General features: G+C 43.0%; 1 protein-coding gene across 4 annotated transcripts in view; it reads right to left on the bottom strand.

The window, feature by feature from the left end:
* Positions 1-2,990: 2,990 nt before the first annotated feature.
* Positions 2,991-19,844, bottom strand: part of neo1a (neogenin 1a) — a 219,730-nt gene continuing 202,876 nt past the window's right edge. For 2 of the 4 annotated variants that reach the window (XM_080496441.1, XM_080496443.1), the window contains exons 18-28: positions 15,660-15,798; positions 13,519-13,626; positions 12,379-12,573; positions 11,211-11,279; positions 9,837-9,969; positions 9,493-9,737; positions 8,238-8,330; positions 7,803-7,973; positions 6,629-6,919; positions 6,400-6,536; positions 2,991-5,519 (exon numbers count right to left, since the gene is read on the bottom strand). In XM_080496441.1, coding sequence (XP_080352567.1) covers positions 5,433-5,519; positions 6,400-6,536; positions 6,629-6,919; positions 7,803-7,973; positions 8,238-8,330; positions 9,493-9,737; positions 9,837-9,969; positions 11,211-11,279; positions 12,379-12,573; positions 13,519-13,626; positions 15,660-15,798 — 1,668 coding nt within the window. In that variant the 3' untranslated portion in view covers positions 2,991-5,432. The remainder of the gene's footprint in view (positions 5,520-6,399; positions 6,537-6,628; positions 6,920-7,802; positions 7,974-8,237; positions 8,331-9,492; positions 9,738-9,836; positions 9,970-11,210; positions 11,280-12,378; positions 12,574-13,518; positions 13,627-15,659; positions 15,799-19,844) is intronic. The other 2 variants (XM_080496442.1, XM_080496444.1) reach the window with 2 other exon arrangements.

Below are 19,844 nucleotides of genomic sequence, written 5' to 3'. Positions count from 1 at the left end.
ACTTTAAACGGAATAAAGCAGAATAAAGGACCGGCCGACTTCACCGCTCTGCAATTTAATTATTAAATCTAAATATTCTAAATATTACATTTATATCCAGCTGTGGCTCCGTTGGTAGAGAGGGTCGTCTCTCAGTGGGAAGGTTGCAGGTTCAATTCCCAAAGTGTCCATGAAGAAGACACTGAACCTTAAACTGCTGCTGCCTCCGTTGGTGTGTGAATGTGGTTAAATAATGTGACGCCCCTCGGGGACTGCTGGAGGGCGGAGAAGCTCTTAATGGTACATATGAAACATATAAAGGGTGTAACTCAGTGGTGTCAAACACGCTTTAGTTGAGGAGCCCATTTTCATCTGGAGTGGATAAATGTGCCCTTCAAACAATTATTACAATTTCAACATAAAGCCAATTTTAATGAAACCCTCTGGTGTAAAATAAAATGTCCCAAAGATTATCTGCATATTTTTACAAAAAAGGCAAAAATGCTAGTTTTCATGGCAGCATCGCCGATATCTCAGCTTTTTATCTCAAGTCTTGTTTTGTGCCTCGTGTTTTGTTCATTAAGTCTGATTTTCTGTTATTTTTTTAATTTTTTGGACTGTATTTGCTTTATTTTCACCACCCAATTACAGTGTGTTTTATTAACATTTAGGCTTTTACAGCCCCACGCAAATGGTTATATTGTTTGTGTGGCCCTCGCTTTAACTTAATACATGTAATCTTAAATGACCAGCCCTTAAAATAAAAAGAATGCCGTCCTGCAGACAAATGCTGGCGAGCATAAGTGAGGAGATAACATTTCCTTAAAAACTCCAATTATAAAGAGGGGCTCTAAAGGCCTTTTTTTTTTTTTAATGTACAAATAATGACTCATTAGCTCACAGCGGCCTTTATCTGAAACGTGGCAGAAGCGTGGACGTCGGCCCTCTTTCTGGGATTTAATAAACTCAAGTGTTGTAAATTAAGCCTAAAAAGCAATCGCTGGCTTTAGGTGCTAATTTTTTTGTATGAAATAATGAACATTTGATTGGCCTTTCTGTGGGGATAACAGGACAGCAGAGTGCTTTGTGCGGCAGCCGAGCGTGTTGGTAATGACACTGGACTTTAATGTGATTCGCTAGATTGGCGCGTATACACAGATTATTACGTGTGATTTGTTTCGGCGCGAGACGTGGAGCCAGTAAATGTCTTCACCTCCAGCCTTTATGAGTCTTTTTATGAGGAGACTCGTGCAGCACAGTGATGAGTCAGTCCGGATTGTCTCCCTGAATAGACGCTTCCTTTAACATTGAAGCGTCGCCGCACTCTTGCTTTTTGACTTCAAACGGAACTAAAATGAGGCCTGTGAATCTGGATGACGAGCAAATAATTGTGGCAGAAGACAAATTAACAAAAAAAACAACCTGTAGAAGTGCAGAAAACCAAGGAGGAGGTGAAAAAACGCAAACATTTCCAGCTCTTTGAGCCTCACACGCCTCAGAAACACACAAAGAAATCCATGTACGCACATAAAATCACCACAAAATACCTTCAAGGTGGGAAAAACACGCATGAGCATGTTCAAACTGGGAGTTCCCACTGGGAAAGTGGGATTTCCTCAAAGAGCTCGATCTTTTCGTTGCTTGAAACAAACGTTTTTGAGCTTGTTCCACACCTTGTTCCACACCTTTTCTTGACTCCGACACCAGTAAAACCAATAAACAGCCGGAGGCGGCCATGTTGTTTGTTATCGTCATGCGGAACGACGCAAAGTGCAAATTCCCATCTGCGTGAATGTCGCCGGTGCAGCAACTAATGAATCTTAATGGGCGATGACGCGATGCCTGCCAATAATAATGGAATGATTCTGGACATATATTGTATATATACATCAGTGCTGTCAAAAGTAATGCATCAATTTAATCGATTTAAAACCTTTAATTTGTTAAAAAAAAATGTTTCCATAGTTTTGTTTACTTCCAGTTCTTTCTTTTTTTTTTTACTCCCTTATTGGAGCAGCAGAATCACCAGCGTCACCGTGACAACAGAGTGGCATAGTGAGTGGAATAATATTAAGGCAATTATTATTATTAAGTTTCACGATAAAACTTTCCCGACGACTGATTGAGAAAATAAAAGTCATTAGCTTTACTTTGAATTTAACGACCCCAGTAGTAATCCTGCAGCAAAACAGCAGGTTGCCATGTTGGCTGACCAGGAGACACCAAACTGCTGTAACTGGAGGAAATACTGGTAAAATATTAATTTATACTCTTTCTCTGGCTCTCCTGTGTGTGTGTGTGTGTGTGTGTGTGTGTGTGTGTGTGTGTGTGTGTGTGTGTGTGTGTGTGTTACAGTATATTATTGCCACTTAGTTCATGTAATAATTATACATTTTCATTTCTAGAAATATTCAAATTGTCAAAGTGGTGGAGCTGCACTCTAACAAAACCCAGACTTATGTTAGATCTTTATTCATGAATTAATGTTTTTTTTTTTATTTTGCTGATTTTGGAGAGAAACAGTTTCACCAAAAGCTAAAAGGACGTTATAAAAATAGTCTTTAAATTTAAATATAGTCTGTGTGTTGAATCGACATTAATTCCGTGGTTTTCCCTCAATAAATATCCATTAAAATATCCATTAAAAGCTTAATCGCATTGTTTTTCAGGAGAAAAACAATGCGATTAATCGCAATTAATTACAGAAAATTGTGTGATTAATTAGTTATTTTTTTCATCGATTGACAGCACTAATATATATATATATATATATATATATATATATATATGAGGAGATTCGCTAGATTGGCACGTATACACAGATTATTATGTGTGATTATGTATATATATATATACACATAATATATATATATATATAAAAACAGCTATTTACTTTTCAGGCCCACTAGAAATCAAATTGCGCCATATGCGCTAAGTAAAATGAGTTTCACACGTTAACCCCTGTTGAGCGTCACGGATGAAAAGAAGACGAGCAGAAACATTTACTTTGTTAGTATTCATAATAGTTTGTATACACAATGTATAGGAGCACCAATAAAAAAAACATCTTTTTTTTTTTTCCAAACCTTTTTTTTTTTTCCAGGATTTCTTAAAAAGCCACAGATTTTGATTTTCTACAGAAAGCCAAAAAAAAAAAAAAAAAAGAAGCTCTGTACATGAACAAGCAACAACAGAATTCCTCATCGTGAGCTGCAAAGTGAAACAACCCGGCCGCTCGATTCATATCATCTCCGAAGCAGAAAGAAACAAAATATAGAACATTAAAAATAAAACAAAAAAACAATAAAAACAAAAAGGAAAAAACAAGAACCAGCTGCCTGCTGCTTTACCTAGGACACTACGTTACACAAACAGCTTCTGATATTTAAAACACAAGATATGTAAGAAATGTACTTTCCAAAAATTGTGAAAAAGTGCAATACAGGTTCAACTGTTTACAACTCAATAGATTATTTCCCAAATGGAGTCCGGTCCGTTTTTTTTTTTTCTCTCCCCCCTGCTCTGTTTTCATCATCTTTTTCTCCCCCCGCCCCCCCCAAAAAAAACAAAAAACAAAAAAACCCCAAACTTGTTCCTTGTTTGTATCCGTAGTTAGAATCTCTTACAGTTATATTGACATTCATGACGATGTACATTGATGGGAAACATGATATTCACAAAAGTAGAGCAAATTACTATGATTGCGAATGAGAAATTTCTTTGGGTAAGAGGGTGATGGAAAACTAGCTGTTTTTTCCTTTTTTTTACATCAGATTTGTGTTCGAGAACAACCTTCGTTTTTTTTTTTTCTTCATACAAAACCTACCATGTAAAAAAAAAAAAAAAAAAAGAAATTGAAAAATCTGGGAGTCCCTTTCAAAAGGCCAACATGTTTGCATCTGGATGGTTTGACGAAGAGCAGCAGGGAAAACCAAGATGAGAAACACTCGTAGGAAGGTTTGGAAGGTTAAAAAAAACAACAACAACAACAACAAAAACAAAAACAACACCACGTGGTTCAGCAGAACGGATGTGTGGAACCAAATATTGGTTCTCGACGCACACATTCGATGGAACTTCTCGTATAAAAAGATCTGCTGGAGGAGATTCATCGATTTATTTGTTTATTTTTAAAAAAAAGGAAAGGTTAGGGGGGAGGGGGGGGGGGGGGGAGGAGGGGGGGGGTCAGCGCCCTGAGTCCTTGGTACCGCCGGTCGGCGGAGGAGATCCATCCCGTCGAGGCCCGGCGGCGGCGGCGAAACGCAAAAAAAAAAAAACAACGTCGGTGAGGCTTTTAAAACGGAGCTCCCAACAAACAAGAGAGACGTGTGAATGTACAAAGCAGGGAGGGAGGGGGGAGGAGCGAGGGAGGGAGGGAGGGAGGGAGGGGGGGAGGAGATATGAAAAACGGAGCTTCATGGACTCGTTCATAATCCCACTTTCATCCCAAATAATAATAACGAAACCCTTGGGTAACATTAAAAAGAAATGAGGCAGTTTAAAAAAAAAACCACAAACAACATATGTACATGTTTATAAGGATATGTGTGTAAAAAAAAAAAAAAAAAAATACAATAATAGAAAATAATAAAAAGTCATGGCACAATATATGACACAATGGGATAAAAGCAAAAAAAAAAAAGGACATTTGTGAATAATGTAGGCTTGTAAAAAGAGGGAAGGGGCTGATGTCCAATGTTCACGTCACTGAAACGGCCCAATAGATACAAAATGCACAAAGAAAACACGAATCAAACAAACACTGTGTGCCGACGGTGCCGCGTCGGCACCAAACATCAAAACCAGCATATTTTTTGGACTTTCTCCTTTTTGACTTGACATTGAATCGACCGCCCATTTTTTTTTTCTTCTTCTTCTTTTTTTTTTTTTGCACGCGAGCATAAAAAATAACAACCTACCGTCACGGATTTTTGCTGAGAGAGGAAAAAAAAAAAAAAAAAAAAAAATTCACAATCTTCCGGTTGTAAGCGACCAATGTTTTCAAAAGTTCATCGTCTCTGAGAATGGGTTTGTTGTTTTTTTTTGTTTGTTTGTTTGTTTGTTTGTTCGTTTGTTTGTTTGTTCTTCATATAAAGATGAAGCGTCTCACTTTTCCCATCCCCTCTCATGGCAATCTCCTTCCTGAGACTGGAGCAAAGGTATGCCGGAAAAAAAAGTTCAGTCTGGAGGCGTGTGTGTGTGTGTGGGTGTGTGTGTGTGTGTGTGTGTGTGTGTGTGTGTGTGTGAGAGAGAAAGTGTGTGTATGTGTGTGTGTGTGTGTTTTCTCTGCAGGGGGCTACGGGAGCTTCCTCGGGCGAAAAAGGGCCTTTTAGTGTCCACAGGCCTCTCGCTGCAGAAGTTTAGGTGTGTTTGACTTTAGAGTGTGTGTGTGCGTGCGTGTGTGTGTGTGTGCATGTGTGTGTGTGTGTGTGTGTGTGTGTGTGTGTGTGTGCTCATGGCGCTGTGGTGATGGCGTTGAGGTCCTTCATGAGGCCCTCCAGGTGGGCCATCTCCTCGGTCAGCTCGTCGGGCTCGTAGCTCTGGGGGAGAGGAACAGGGTTACTGCGGGGGGCGGGGGACGGGCAGGGAGGGAGGGAGGCAAGCACCTGGAAGGAGGGAAGGAAGAGAGGAGAGGAGAGGAGAGGAGAGGAGAGGAGGAAAGGAAGGAGAGGGTCAGTCAGGGATCTGTCTCGCAGAGGAGGAGGGGGGGTGGTATGGGTGGGGTGAGGCGAGCTGGCGGGGGAGGGAGGGGGTGTGGGGGGGGGTCAATGGTACTGCAGACAGAAGCATGGAGGAACCAAAGCCAACAGGTGATCCACAGCCAGGAAACAAAAAGGTTTGATGGTAAAAATTAAAAAAATTAAAAAAATCATTCCGGTTAATGTTTTTGTTTTTTTGGGGAAAAAAAAAAATCCAAGTGGTGAAGGAGTTAAATTTTACATAAAGGCAGCAGACAACGCAACGAATAAATGGTGAGATTTGAAGTTGGACAGAAATAAAAAAAAAACAAAAAACAAAAAGAGAGAAAGAACAAACAGAAAATGTGGTTAAAACCGATGTCGTACAGTCGTCTGGTGCTCAAAGAAAAACCTGACGTGGGTCTGGAGGGGCGGAGTGACGGAATATACAGAGGGACTTTATATATTACATGATTCACACATCGTCTGCTAAACGACTCACCGTCTGGTTTCCGTGACGCTTCGTTTACACGATGTTTCCAGTTTTTTGCATTTTTACAGCGACGTTTTCAAAAAATATATATATATGATTCTGAACCTCTCACTCTATGCTGATGATGTGCTTGTTTCAATATTCTGCTTTAAAAACTTCTTCTTTTTTTTTTTTTTTTTTTTTACACCATCAGTGCGCCTGAGCAGCCTGCGGTGCTCTGACTGACCACCGGGGCGGCGCCATACTTACGCTGTCTACATCTTCCAGCATTTTGCTGGTTTCTGGTACGTCGGGGGCGTTGGGCACGGTCACCACCATCGGCGTCCTTGTCCTTCCCAGCGTTCCGATGGAGGCCGTTTTAACCACGTGGGGGTGAGTGGGAGGCCCTGTGTCAAAAAGTCCCACGGTCAGTGAAGGCAGCACGGATCATAACAGGTTTCGGGTGTTCTATCTTTGTGTGTGTATGTGTGTGTCTCACCAGTCTGCGTGAGCAGCGGCGTGCTGGGCAGGGCGGGCGACTCGTACGACGGGTGGCCGCCGCCGCCGGGGATGGCGGGCACGGCGAAGCTCTTGAGCGGGTGGGCGTGGGCGTGCGGGTGGGCGGAGCGGTGGGGGGGCAGGTTGCTGGAGTAGCTGGGCTCCTCCTCGGTGGTGGTGGAGCCGTGGTAGCTGCCCTCCGGGTCGGCCATGATCTCCGAGGGGCAGGAGGCCTGGGAGGAGGCGGTGGGGGGAGGGAGGGGCTCCGAGCTGGGGGTGTTCCTCACCGACTCTGTGTTGGGTGGGGGGGGGGGGGGGGGGGGGCAGACGGTGAGCAGGATGGGTATTCACAGCACACAGCAGTAATGGCGTGTACTTCACATGACTACATTGACCTTTCCCCGTATGAGGAAAGTGCCCACGGTAATTCTACAGTACGTCAAAGTGGCGTCTCCTTTTTTCTCCCCGCCGGAGTCCAGACACTTAGTTCATAATCCATCTAACGGATTAGAAGTTAACATATTGGATAAATAATTAACAGGATCGTTTCTTTTTTCATCTCCTGAAAAGGTCAAAACTTTTCTCTTGGATATCGGAGAAAAGAAAAGTCAAGTTCTGGATTAAAGCAGGACTTTCAAACTAAATCTTCAGGGTAAAATACTGCCATGATGACATTTAAACTTTAAAACTAAGTTGTTTTTTCTTTCTTATAGTATCATTAAACCATTGTGCATTTAAAAACGTGTGTGTAAAATCAGTAATCATCTTTAAACACACAATCTAATAAGGTATATTAAGTGCATTTAACGCGGAACAGAAATGATTAATAATGTATAAGCACTAGTTAAAAGGCAGATAAAGCAAATTTAGAGGTTAGTTTTTAACAAGAAACTGTAAAATGTGGAGCTTTTGTGAGATCTGGTTGCGTAAATTGCCTTAAGTCGTGTATTATGGGCCGATTTTAAAGCTCTAGAGATTACAGGATCTCAGTTCACATTAATTAAGTTCTCTGAGGAAGAAGAAGAATCGTTAGTAACATCGCAAAGGACTAAAATATAAACATATATTTAAAAAAAAAAAAAGAAAAAAGAAGAAGAGTCAAAGGGAGCAGGTCAGACTGCCAGGCTGCTGGTGTACGTAATTCCGCTGCTGTCCAGCAGGGGGCAGTGTCTCACCTGAGGAGTCCACCCTGTCTAAATGGGAGAGGGGGGTGACGCAGGCGTGCGAGCGGGGGTGCCCGCCGCCCTGGTGGTAGAGGTAGCTGCGTGTCGGCGACGCCAGGCTGCCCATGTGATAATGGTGGTGATGGTTATCAAGGGAATGGATGGGGTGAGCACTAATCACAGCTGTGGATGGAAATGGATACACACACACACAAACACACACACACACACACAGGACAAGATGTTCAACCAGCTGAAACGAGGATGAATGGTGAGGAAGTGTGTCAGCGCATGCGGTTTTCTGGGACAATCACACAAACTCAATAAAGAAAAATACAAATATGAATGAAAAGCATGAAATGTATTGTGTTTAAGTCTATACCTCTCAACTACACACACACACACACTCACACACACTCTCTCTCTCTCTCTCGCACACACACTTACGCTGAGGCGGCTGTGCGTCAAAAGGCATCATCATTTTAGGCCTCATCCCCCGCCGGCCGGCGAGTGTCGACATGCTGTCCTCTGACTCGTGGCCTAAAAGGTACGGTGGAAACCAGCCAATCAGAGAGAGAGCCCAGACTCCGCCCCCAACGACAACCTCGGTCGTCAATCAACTTTTATTTTGGAAAGGCTGATTCGCCCCCAAAAAAAAAACAAAGTCATGAATGTGTGTGTTTGCAGCAACGTGACGAGAGACGACGTTCCACGTGAACATGAAAGGCGTGAAATGTTTTGACATGACGATCACAGAAATGCAGCAAAGACGAGGTCGACGGTGCGAAACCGAGTCTCTGATCTGCTCGATCCTGCAGGAACGGCGCTACTTCAAGACGCAACGATTCGTCTGCCGAGGTCCTCCAGGAAATGAGTTGAAAGGAGAAAACCCAGGATGGAACCGTTTTACGTTTATAGAGTACAAAAAGACGTTTCATCTCTGTGGGAATCTGGTGTGTCGCTGGCGCTGCTTTGATTATTTCAAATTCTACAACAACACTGTTTTTGAAAACAATGTCCGTTACCACGGAAACCAGTCATTGGCACACCCAGGCCACTAGTTGGTGCTGTTTTTTTGTTTGTTTGTTTACAATGGCCACGGTGCACATGTGCAGTAGCAGCGTTTTCCAAAAACGTGCATTTACCCCCATTGCCATGGAGACGGAGCATTTACAAAAAGTTTAAATTTACCGCTTCTATGGAAACAGAGTGACTGCCCCTCCCACTTTCTATGGTGCATTTTCAAAAAGTTCCACCTTCAGGGCCATTTTCAATAAAAAAAAAAAAAATGGTGTTCTCGGTGTCTCCGAGCAAATTTGTCGTATAAAATAGACATACGACGGTAGTTTTCCATTTTCACTTAAATGTTTCCAAAAAAATTGGGCGGTGATTTTATGCTCCGTTTCTCTTCGTAGCAACTCTTTGCATCAAGATCAAAATGTTTAAAGTTCCCACTCAGTTAGACGGGGGAACCTCGGGGTTGTCTGCGATTTCGTAACCATGGCAACAGATGTCTGCGAACTTTTCTGACCGTAACACATAAAACTGAGGCTTTTAAGAAATCGAACGCAGCCATCCGGAAGCTACCGCTCAGATTTGGGGCTCATTTCACTTGGGTTAGGGTTAACATCAAAACATGTCTCCACCCACCCAACCCCACCACCACCCCCCCCCCACCGGGGGACGGGCAGGTGGGACCTACCTCGGTAGGAGTTGCGTCTCTGCTGCAGGTGCGGGTTGCTCTCCAGGCCGCTGTCGGCCGGCGTGATGTCCTGAGACGTGCGGGGGATGGGCGTCTCCGTCATGACGGGGTTGGGCTCCGGCGACTTGTCCATGGGCTTGAGCTCCAGCCTCTCGTGGTGGATCCACAGGTCGGGCGGCTTCAGGTCCTTGGAGTTGCCCTTGTACTTGTGGGAGCCGTTGGAGGACTTGGAGGCGGCGCGCTTCCTGCGGGGATCGCGGTCAAACGCAACGCTTTAATCCCAGTGGGGAGTGGGGTGGGGGTTGAGAGGAGGCGGCGGCTGGATTTGCCGTCACGTGACTTACTTCTTCTGGTGGGACGTGGTGCGCCTGGTGCACAGGAAGGCCCCCACCACCACCACCACGATGGTGAACGCCCCCACCGAGATGATGATCACGATCACCATTGTGGGATTGTCCGGGTTCCCCCCTGCTTTACCTCCAGAGAGAGGAAACAAACTAGATTAGATCACGGTCGGTGAGAAAAAGCCTGTTACTCTTCTAGCAGGACTTTTTTTTTTTTTTTTTACATGTATTCCCAGTTTTAATATGTGTGTGGATTTATCTATCTATATATATATATCTATATGTGTCAGGTCTCCAGCTCCTGTGCGTCTCTCCCAACTCGACATCCATGCAGAGTTCACTGGATTCCACTCAAAATTAATGTTTATTTTAGGATGCGGCAGTCAGCTGAAACAAATCCTGCACACAGTCGTAGCATTAGCATTAGCGTTAGCATCGGGTGAAAAACCGAAACAGAAAAAGACAAATAAAATTTTGCGCAAAGTGTATTATGCAGACAAACAAATGCGTACGTCACATAGGAATTTTTTTTATTTTTAATTAATTAAATTAATAAATTATACATATGTTTTTTTAAATCAATTGAATTATATTCCTTAATTGAATGAATAAAATGTGGAATAAGGGTGGCTGAGGGTGAGTTGGTAAAGCGGTCGCCTCTCAGTCAGAAGGTTGCAGGTCTGATTCCTCATCTGCCCTTGTCCACAAGTCAAAGCGTCCTTGAGCAAGGCACCAAAACTCAAATAGCTTCGAGCGGCTGGATTAGGCGCCTCGCATGGCAGCCTCTGTGTGAATGATTATATACATTCCCCAAACAGTTAAATTCATGTATAAAGCCAGAAACAGAACCAGATAGAGACGGGGAGGCTATAATAGCAGGAGAAATCTTAATTTCAGAACAAGCATGGACAGGATAATTAAAATAAACTCATCAGGAGCTGAAACATGAGACTGTTAAATAAAGAAATGTCAACAAGTGCATTGATCTCCAGCTGCTGGACACGAGACAAGAGTACGATAGTATAACTTTAAGTACTTTGTGTGTATATCGGGACGCTGTGCAATATTTTCTAACACACAGGATTCAGGATAATTATAAAATGCGATTATTGAATTAAATTACTTCCTTCCTCCTTTTTCAATGTTAACATGAGCGATTACTTACAAGGGGTTTATATGTAGGTATGTGTATATTTGCGTATATGTGTGTGTGTGTGTCTGTATTTTGTTTTGACAGATGTGGAACGAAATTAAAAAAAAATGTATTTAAAAATAAAAGAAGTTTTATCTGGGATTCCTTCCATGTTGGGGTGGAATTGAACCCAGATTATGATTGTCGATGTCGCCGAAGGACAAAAAGGACTGAATTCTTACCGTGCGTCATCCCCGGGTCCAGCGGGTGCTGGTTGCCTGGCGGTCCCGGCTTCGGCGGGAGGTTGGAGGCTGACGCGCGAGGGAAACGGAGATACATTTCAGCCAAGTGATTTTAACGGGCCGTCACATTTACGCCTCACGTCAAACCTCCCAAAGATACTTTATAATCTCTTCCACAAGCACAAAACAGATCCTGCCACACATGCAAGGCGAGACGCCAGGAGCAAAAAAGAAACAAAAAACCCCCAAGGAGGAGGAGGAGCGACTCGAGGAGCAGTGATGAAGTGTGAGGAGGGAGTTTACCTTGGTCATTAGCCATTTTGTCAGAGGACTCAGCTTTAACAGGTCGAAAAAGAGCAGCGAGGGAGAGAGAGGGAGAGAGAGAGAGAGAGACAATAAAAAGCAAAAACACAAAAACTGGTTAGAGGGAAAGAGCAGCGAAGGAGGCAGAGACACTGGAAGAGCCAAGAATAGTGAGAAGACCCAACAAGGCTAAGTGTTGACGGACAGTGGAAATGACGTCACGGGGACAAGACATAATATAATGTAATATGATATATAAGGATATATGAGGCCAATAAATGCAAATGCAAGATGTTTACATACCTACATACTGTATCTTACACTTATTTTTCTCCTTTTTTCATGTCAAACAGCACAATTTGAATTCTGTCACATCATCGATGGACTTTAATTGATTTTATATCATATTGTTATTTTCTATTGTGAAACACAGTTTTTTTGTTACCTTCGCCAAAGACAGTTTCGCCTGCATGTATTTATTGGTTTGTATGCATGTGTTTTACCAACTTTTTGCACAGATTTTTCACTCAAAATTACACTAAATGTTCACTGATGACTTGTCGGATTAGATTTTGGGACGTTAACGGCTAACTGTTTCCGATTAAATCCCTAAAAACTGCGGAAAAAATGTCCTGTCCATAGCGGATGAGAGAGGCGCCTCATGGGAGATCAAGGGTTTCACCATTGGCTGTTGCCACGGAGACGCTCCCTGCTCAGTGTTTCACACGGTGACGTAGCCACCCGGCAGGCTAATTAGCATCGATCTGAGCTAGCGGCTATCGGGCCAGTGATGCTAACTGTGTTCCGCTGGCGAAGGCCTGGAGCCTCCTGTGGGTTGCGGGTTCTGTCTGTGAGTGGAACTCACTCTTGGGGGTGCGGAAGTGGACGGCCTCCGACATGGGGCCCATGCCCTTGGAGTTTCGGGCCTGGATCTTGAAGTAGTAGGTGGTGTCCAGCGTGAGATCCTGGATCTGGTGGGTCAGCCGGTTCCCCACCACCGGCTCAATGACCCAGTCGTGGACCTCGGCGTTCACGTCCGTGCTGTAGTAGATAATGTAGCCTGGAAGACAAACCAGCTCTTTTAATACCTTCATCCTCTAAGGCAGTGTATTTCAACCACTGTGCCGCGGCACACTGGTGTTTCCGCGAGATCTAGTCAGGTGAACCGTGGGAAATTATCCAATTTCACATTTTTTTCTAAAAAAACATTTGCTCTCACAGTGTGTTGCAGAGTAATCATGTATAAATACTCTTCACCACTAGATGGCAGCACAGAACTTTGCCGGTGAAATGGAAACTGACAGACGTCAGTGTGGTTAATCTCCACCTGCTGCTACCATCTTGTATCAAAGTACTGTGTCAGTGACAGTGATGGAGAAGTTTTTGAAAAGGAAGAATGTGAACCAGGATCTCAGCTCTTCATCCATCAGGTCCAGGTTTCACACTGAGGGAGTCACAATTAAAAAAAGAAATTGGGAAATGCTTTTTTTTCTGTATTTATTTGATTCCTGTTGATAAAACTTTGATGAGAATGACTTTATATTGTTAATAGAGGCTACAGAGTTTAACATTTTAACATTTTTGCGTGGCGGTGTGCCTCCAGATTTGCCTCGAGAAGAAAAAAGTGTTCCTTGGCTCAAAACAGGTTGAAAAACACTGATCTAAGTGTAGAAAACACACACAGAGAGCGCGAGAGAGAGATGGATTGCAGTATTTAGAGTATTGTTAAGATTCAATGCAGGACTTGTTTACAATGCAGTGTTTAAAATGAGATATTCTCCTGAAAAGTCTGAAAACTTTCCGGAGTAGTTTTATACATGGTTCCACGAGCAGCAGATGAATTTCTCACTTAAACGGGATTTGATAAGTGGGTTTAGTGGCGAGCCGGTACACAGACATACTAATGGCCGCCGCTCAGAAAAAGGAAAAAACAAGAAAAAAATGAAACCAGATATTGGAAATGTGTGCGACCACAGAGCTTTGAAAACACGCAGCAGAGACTCACCAGTGATTTTTCCGTTGGCCTCAGACGGCGGCTGCCAGTTGACGATTATGGTCCGAGGTTTGTTCTCTTTGCTGACCACAGTCACGTCCTTCGGCGAGGAGCTGGGAACTGAGAAGACGTGAAGAAGAGACGGAATCAAAAGTCGTTTTTTGTTTTTAAATATATTTAACAACACGGAGGTGGAATAACTGAAAAAACCATGGGTGTGGTTTGTTGATACGTCTCAGTTTAAGGGCCACATGCAGCCTAATTTCATTTTGAGTGGACCAGAATGGTAAAACACCGACATAATAACCTTTAAATGGCTTTTAAAAAGTTTTGTTTTGCGGCATGAAAATGTTTAGATTTATAGAAAACCAAACAATTACTACGAAAAATTACTCCAATCTCATCCAAATCACGTCCAAAATATCTTGTATGCTCGCTGTTGCATTCTCGCTTTGAGGCTAATGCTAGTTTGTTAGCTTTCACAACAGCATCACTGATATCTCGCCTCAGGTTTTAGTGTTTTGCTGTGTCCGCGACTCCGAAGAAATTTGCTTCAGAAAAAGTGGGCGGAGTCAAAGGGGAGGAGCCTTGCTTGATTGTGATTGGCTAAACCCCCGATGACACTATATAGGGTTTGATTTCTGATTGGCTGGTTGGAGCGACACACTTTTTAAAAAGTGAAACGAGCCGGGGAGAGAGAGGAAACACTTTCTTCACTTTTGGGGCGTCCGTCCAGGTGTGGAGACGATTAGAAAAACCTTTAGAAAGTGGAATTTTGTATAATACGACACCAGAGGGAGATTATTTTCTTCATGATGCCAAAGTCGTTTAACTTTTATCTTATTTTCACTCCCAAAAAAAGCAACTTGAAAAGGTGATCTCTGAAAACAAAAGAGCAAAAATAAATAAGTTTGGATTTTACACAAATGGGGCAAGAGTTCAACATATTTTTCATTTTTTTCTGTGATCAGCAAGAAGAATTAGGAAGTTAAGGGTTTCGATGAAGGGCGACGGCGACGTGTGTGAAATGTGTGAAAACTGGCGTTTTGCATCAGTCGGAAGGTGAAAACTGCAGGATTTAAGATGTTTTGGACGATTTGAGTTTTAATTTGGTCTGTGTTGACATCACTGCATCATACTGAATGTGTGTGTGTGAAGAGAAAATGGTGCAATAAAAATTATGAGCCAATGCTTACTAGTGTGTGTGTGTGTGTGTGTGTGTGTGTGTGTGTGTGTGTGTGTGTGTGTGTGTGTTTATGACCTTGCAGGGACCATCCACTTGCTGCCTTGTGAGACAAGCCTCTTGCTCAAATAAAAAATGGCTGCTCACCTGTTTTTTCTCTCTGGTCCCACTCCTTGTTTTAAATCCAATAAATCACAATCTAGTAATAGAATGAGTTTTGCTTTATAATGTCAGGTTAATGTTGAAGCGTCAGCAGTTACACTTTACAGTGACGTATGGGCACTGACAGTTTCCAGCTTGCAGATTTAATTATGTGATGAATACGCAGCAAACAAATAAGAGAGGGGGGGGGGGTAATATATATATCTCCAGTACAGGGCGGGAGATGGATTTCAAACGACTGCATGTCGACACGGTGACACAAAGAGTGATTCCACCACGGGCGCGTTGAATTTATTCGTTTTAATCCAGCCCACTCGGCGGGGAAAGCAACGGCGGTGATCATTTATTGCCGTCCCGCAGATATTGTGTAAGGTACGACGGCAACGAGGTCTCGCGCTCGCCCCAAAGTTTGAAGTAATGAGCGCGGAAAAGCCGCGATAAACCAAACGGAATGTATTTGGCTCCACAGGCTGGAGCCCATAAAAGAGTCCGGCGCTGGTTTGTGGGTCTATCACTCCTCAGGCTGAGCTCATGGCTCGGCAAATCACGGCGGAAACTGAAAATCATAGTGTGTTTTAGTACAGAACTGGATCGGTGATGTTTTATTATTACTTTTGTTAATTTATAATCAAGTCTTATTTTGTATGTAAGTTTGGTTAGTCCATGTTACTGTGAGTGAACAGCGGAGCAAAGCTGGGATAATCTTTATTTTTTTTCTTTTTAACAAGGGAATTACTCTTTTTTTAATAATTATCGTCTTTTTTTCGTGTGTGTGTGTGTGTGTGTGTGTGTGTGTGTGTGTCCATACTGGTCTCGAAGGTGGTGCCCTGGGCCGTCATGCTCCAGGTGCTGGTGCGCCGGCCTTTGGTCACCATGACGGAGAACTCGTACAGCGTGTTGGGCTTCAGCCCCGTCACCATGTGGTTCAGGCTGGTGGTGTTGGCCATCTGGGAAACACAGGAAGTGATCAGTACAAAACAACCCTTCAGTCTGACCGTTTAATGCAGGGGCGTCAAACTGATTTCAGTTGAGGGGCCACATCAACCTGATCTGACCTCTGGAGGCCCAACAAGTCAAATATAACATATTAAACTGCAGATATGGACAAATGTCAAAGTCTTTCCTTCTTTTGATTCTTTTGTAACTGCAAGAATTTGCCAGTCTATTCTGAAATATACATATTTAAGTTAATCAGCTATTATATTTACCAAAAAACAACAAAAAACCACAATGTCTGGATCTGGATATCATATTTTTATTCAGGATTAAAACAATTTGTCATCATCTGGAAAACATGTTTGAGTTTACGTGTCTAAAGTATCACTTCACATAAATTGGACACCTTTATTGTGAAAGGTGTTGCGTCATGTGACCTCCACAGATGCATTAATGTCGGAGGTCAAATTCTGACCAATGTCATTTTTGCCAATCTAGTGTTTTTACATCAGCCTCTGTCAGTTTTCATGTTTATACTTAAAAAAAAAAAAAAAAAAAAAAAAATCACATGGCGGCCGGATTAGATCCTCTGGCGGGCCGCTTCTGGCCCCCGGGCCGCATGTTTGACACCCCTGTTAATGTATTGATGTTTTCAGAGCCTCAAATTCCAGTAACCTTTGACAAACAGCCGTCATAAATATCATAAATGCCCCCGGAAATCATACAACGTCCATCAAATTGCGCGACCAAACGCTCTCGGAGGCATAAATAGTTTAAGGTTTAAGATTAGATTAAGACCGTTAGACCTCTAATCATTTGCTTCATTAGATAAGGCTGCGCGTTGAGCAGCAGCTCTCCAGAGGGAGCGCGCTACGAGATCAGGGGTGTCAAACTCATTTTAGTTCAGCAGCCACTTACAGCCCAATTCCACCTCGAGTGGACCAGGCCGGCGAAACGGCGCCATAATAACCTTTAGATTTAAACCTTAAAGCTTTTTTTTTTTCTTTCTTTTGTTGTGGAGAGCAGAATATACGTGACGAAAATGTCTATAGTTTCACAAAAAAAATAAAAAAATGAACAAGCGCGGCTGAAAATGACCAACAATCTCAATATGAGGCCAATTTTAACCAAACCTTGTGCAAAATACAGTTAAAAGCTTCTTCAATAGCAAGTTGCATTATGGGTCTTTTTTACTTTGGCTTTGAGGCTGAATTTTAGTTCTTTGCCGGCTGGTTTTGGCCCATGAGCCTCACGTCCGATGCCCCTGGTACTCCACAGCGTCCCTGGAAGCCCTTTGTGGACCGATCCGCTCCAGAACGCCACTTGGCGAGCCGACCACGGTTGAACGTCGCGTTATGCAACGGTGTTATCCCGAGTCCCTCCACCGGCCCGACGTGGCCGGCGCAGAAAGGCCCGGAGCCGGTCGGCGTCCCATCGACAACATTTGCGTGCCGCGACGAGAGCGGCGGCGTCCGCCGGGGGCTGCCAGGCGGAGGGCAGTGGGATGAGGGAGGAAGACACGCCGCCGTCCCTTTAATAATGCACCAGGCTGTCTGGTTAGACTCTCTTTACGAGCGGCATTAAGGTGACGGCGGCGGCGTCACCGCCGGGTATAACGTCCGCGCCGCACAAGCAACCGCGGGGAGACGTACGGCTTCCGCAGCCTCTTTCTAATGGGCTTGTTAATATATCGGCTTTCATTAATGGGACCGAGACGTAATGAGCCTCTGTGTCTGTTTAATTACTGTCACAGTGCGAGAATCAAACCAATTTGGACATCCAGGCATGGCGGCGGCGGATTGTGGATTTAATGTAATTCGGTTGCTTGATGCTACGACAACGCAGCTCTGCTCTCGTTTCGCAAGACGACAGCAGTGAAGCTGGAGTCTCTTCAGCGAGATGATGAAACAAAGCTCGGCGATGACCTCCCCAATGATTGTCGAGTCCGAGTGCATCAGCTTGCTCACTTTGAGAGAGTGTGTGTGTGTGTGTGTGTGTGTGTGTGTGTGTGTGTGTTGTATCTTCTGTATGGAAGATGCATCCCCCTGTTTTTATGGTTCTCAGTTTGTCTTGTCCTTGCTGAATAATTTATCAGTAAACACAAGCCTTTATCTGAGCTTTGCACGGTCACATGCATGTAACCACAATGTTACACACACACACACACATGCATTTTTATCATTGGGCGATATGGGAGCATCATAACTCACGACACAGGTCGTCTTTGCACTCGATTATTATGATTGGTGAGAAGAAGATGAGGAAAAGAGAAGATGAGGAGGAGGAAAAGCAGGAAAAAGAACAGAAACGAATGTAAAGGAGAAGAAGAGGAAGAGGAAGAGAGGAAGCAAAAGGGGCAATGTTGAAAGAAAGAAAGAGAAAGAGGAGAAAGAAGGTGGAAGAAGGAGAAAAAGACAGAGGGAGAAGAATGTGTAAAAAAAAATTCCTATATTAGTCAAACTGGTGCAAAATACCAACAAGGAACTGTCCCATTAATAATTCGCAGAATATTTCTGATGCTCTGTTTCCACGTCCTTTTGCATATTTTATCATTTTAGTTTATATTCTGCTGAGTAGCTTTTCTTATTGTTGGCTTTTTCTTTTTTTTTTTTGTCGCGCAGTAAGTAAAATGCAATACTAGCAACATTCTCTCGTCACACAGTGACACCTGGTGGCCATAGGTGGTACATACAGGTATATTTTATACACATAAGTCACTACTTATTCAGTTGCGTGAGCAACTTAAAAAAAAAAAGTGCGACTGATGTGAAAATTAGTTTGAAAGTCAGTTTTTAAGCACATATTTAAAACTTGTGCTCGGAGTCACTGAAAGCGCAAAAATCTGATTCAAGCGACGAATTCCAAGAAGAAAGAAATAAACTATTATTGGACTGTATTGTAAACAAATACAGTCGTAACAATGCCTCATATCACTGATACTTCTTATACTAGCATATAATATAATATTCAGCTTCACTCAGTCAGAGTGCAATAGAAGTAAAAAAAAAAAAAAAGAGCACAAGGAGAGTTTATTTATAATTTTTTTTTGTTGTTGTAGCACTGAATGAAAATGGCCTGTTTCTCTGCTACAAGCACAAACTCCCCGCCTCACGCCGGCCTTGAGCTCCGGCGCTGCGGTGGGAATACGCCGTTATACACCCTCGTATGACAATGGCCTTTTATTTCCAGCACATCAATACGTCTCTCCGCTAAGTGAGGCCCCGAAGCGACGAGCAGAGCCCCGCTGTGGACCCGACGCACCGCCACCGCCGCCGCCGCGCCGCCGCATTATAACGAAGGCGAGTCGCTGACGTTTCATCGCAGGTTCACGGATTTCGGTCGTTACAGAGTGAATTACTCAGGAGTGGAAAATAAGTTAAAGGAGCTTAAAGGTGGCGAGGAAGATAAATGAGCTTTTACTTATTGTAGATTTAAAAGGCTGCAGTTCGTTTTGTGGCAAAGGTAAAAAAAAAAAAAAAATCGACACAAACTCAGTTTTAAACAAAATAGAAATAACGCTTCCAGGATCGGCCATAACATTATGACCAGTGACAAGACTCTGACCACGTCACAAGTGGTTCAAAAAGGTAAAGCCGTTTGGAGCGAAACTTAAACTTGAAACAGAATTATGCTCGGACCAATTTAAAAAAGTAGGTGCATTTCCATTTGTGGGGTGGTTTTGACGCCACAATCAAACAAAGTATGAAGAAAAAAAAAAAAAACGCACCAAAGATATATCGTTGAAAAGTACAGAAATAAGGAAGGAGATTGTAAATCTCGCTGATGTTAGTGGCGCTTGTTCATTTTGTTCTTTTTGATTTATTCTGTTTTTCACATTGCATTTTCGATTGGAGTAGTTTTTTTTCCTTTGTATTGCCTGTTTAGTCATTTTATTGGATTTTTCATTTGTCAATGGTGAAGAATAGGGGTAGGACTGTGCGTTATATTGAAAATGGCTTATTTGTTTATTTTTATTAAATTTTTTCCTTTTCCAGTCGTTTCATCTCATTTTAATCATTCCTTCGTCCGAAATAAATAAATAAATTAATAAATGAAT

This window comes from Blennius ocellaris (assembly GCF_963422515.1).
Source record: "Blennius ocellaris genome assembly, chromosome: 1".
Taxonomy (NCBI): domain Eukaryota; kingdom Metazoa; phylum Chordata; class Actinopteri; order Blenniiformes; family Blenniidae; genus Blennius; species Blennius ocellaris.
The sequence above is the reverse complement of the archived record's forward strand: the minus strand, read 5'-3'. Positions and strand labels throughout refer to the sequence as shown.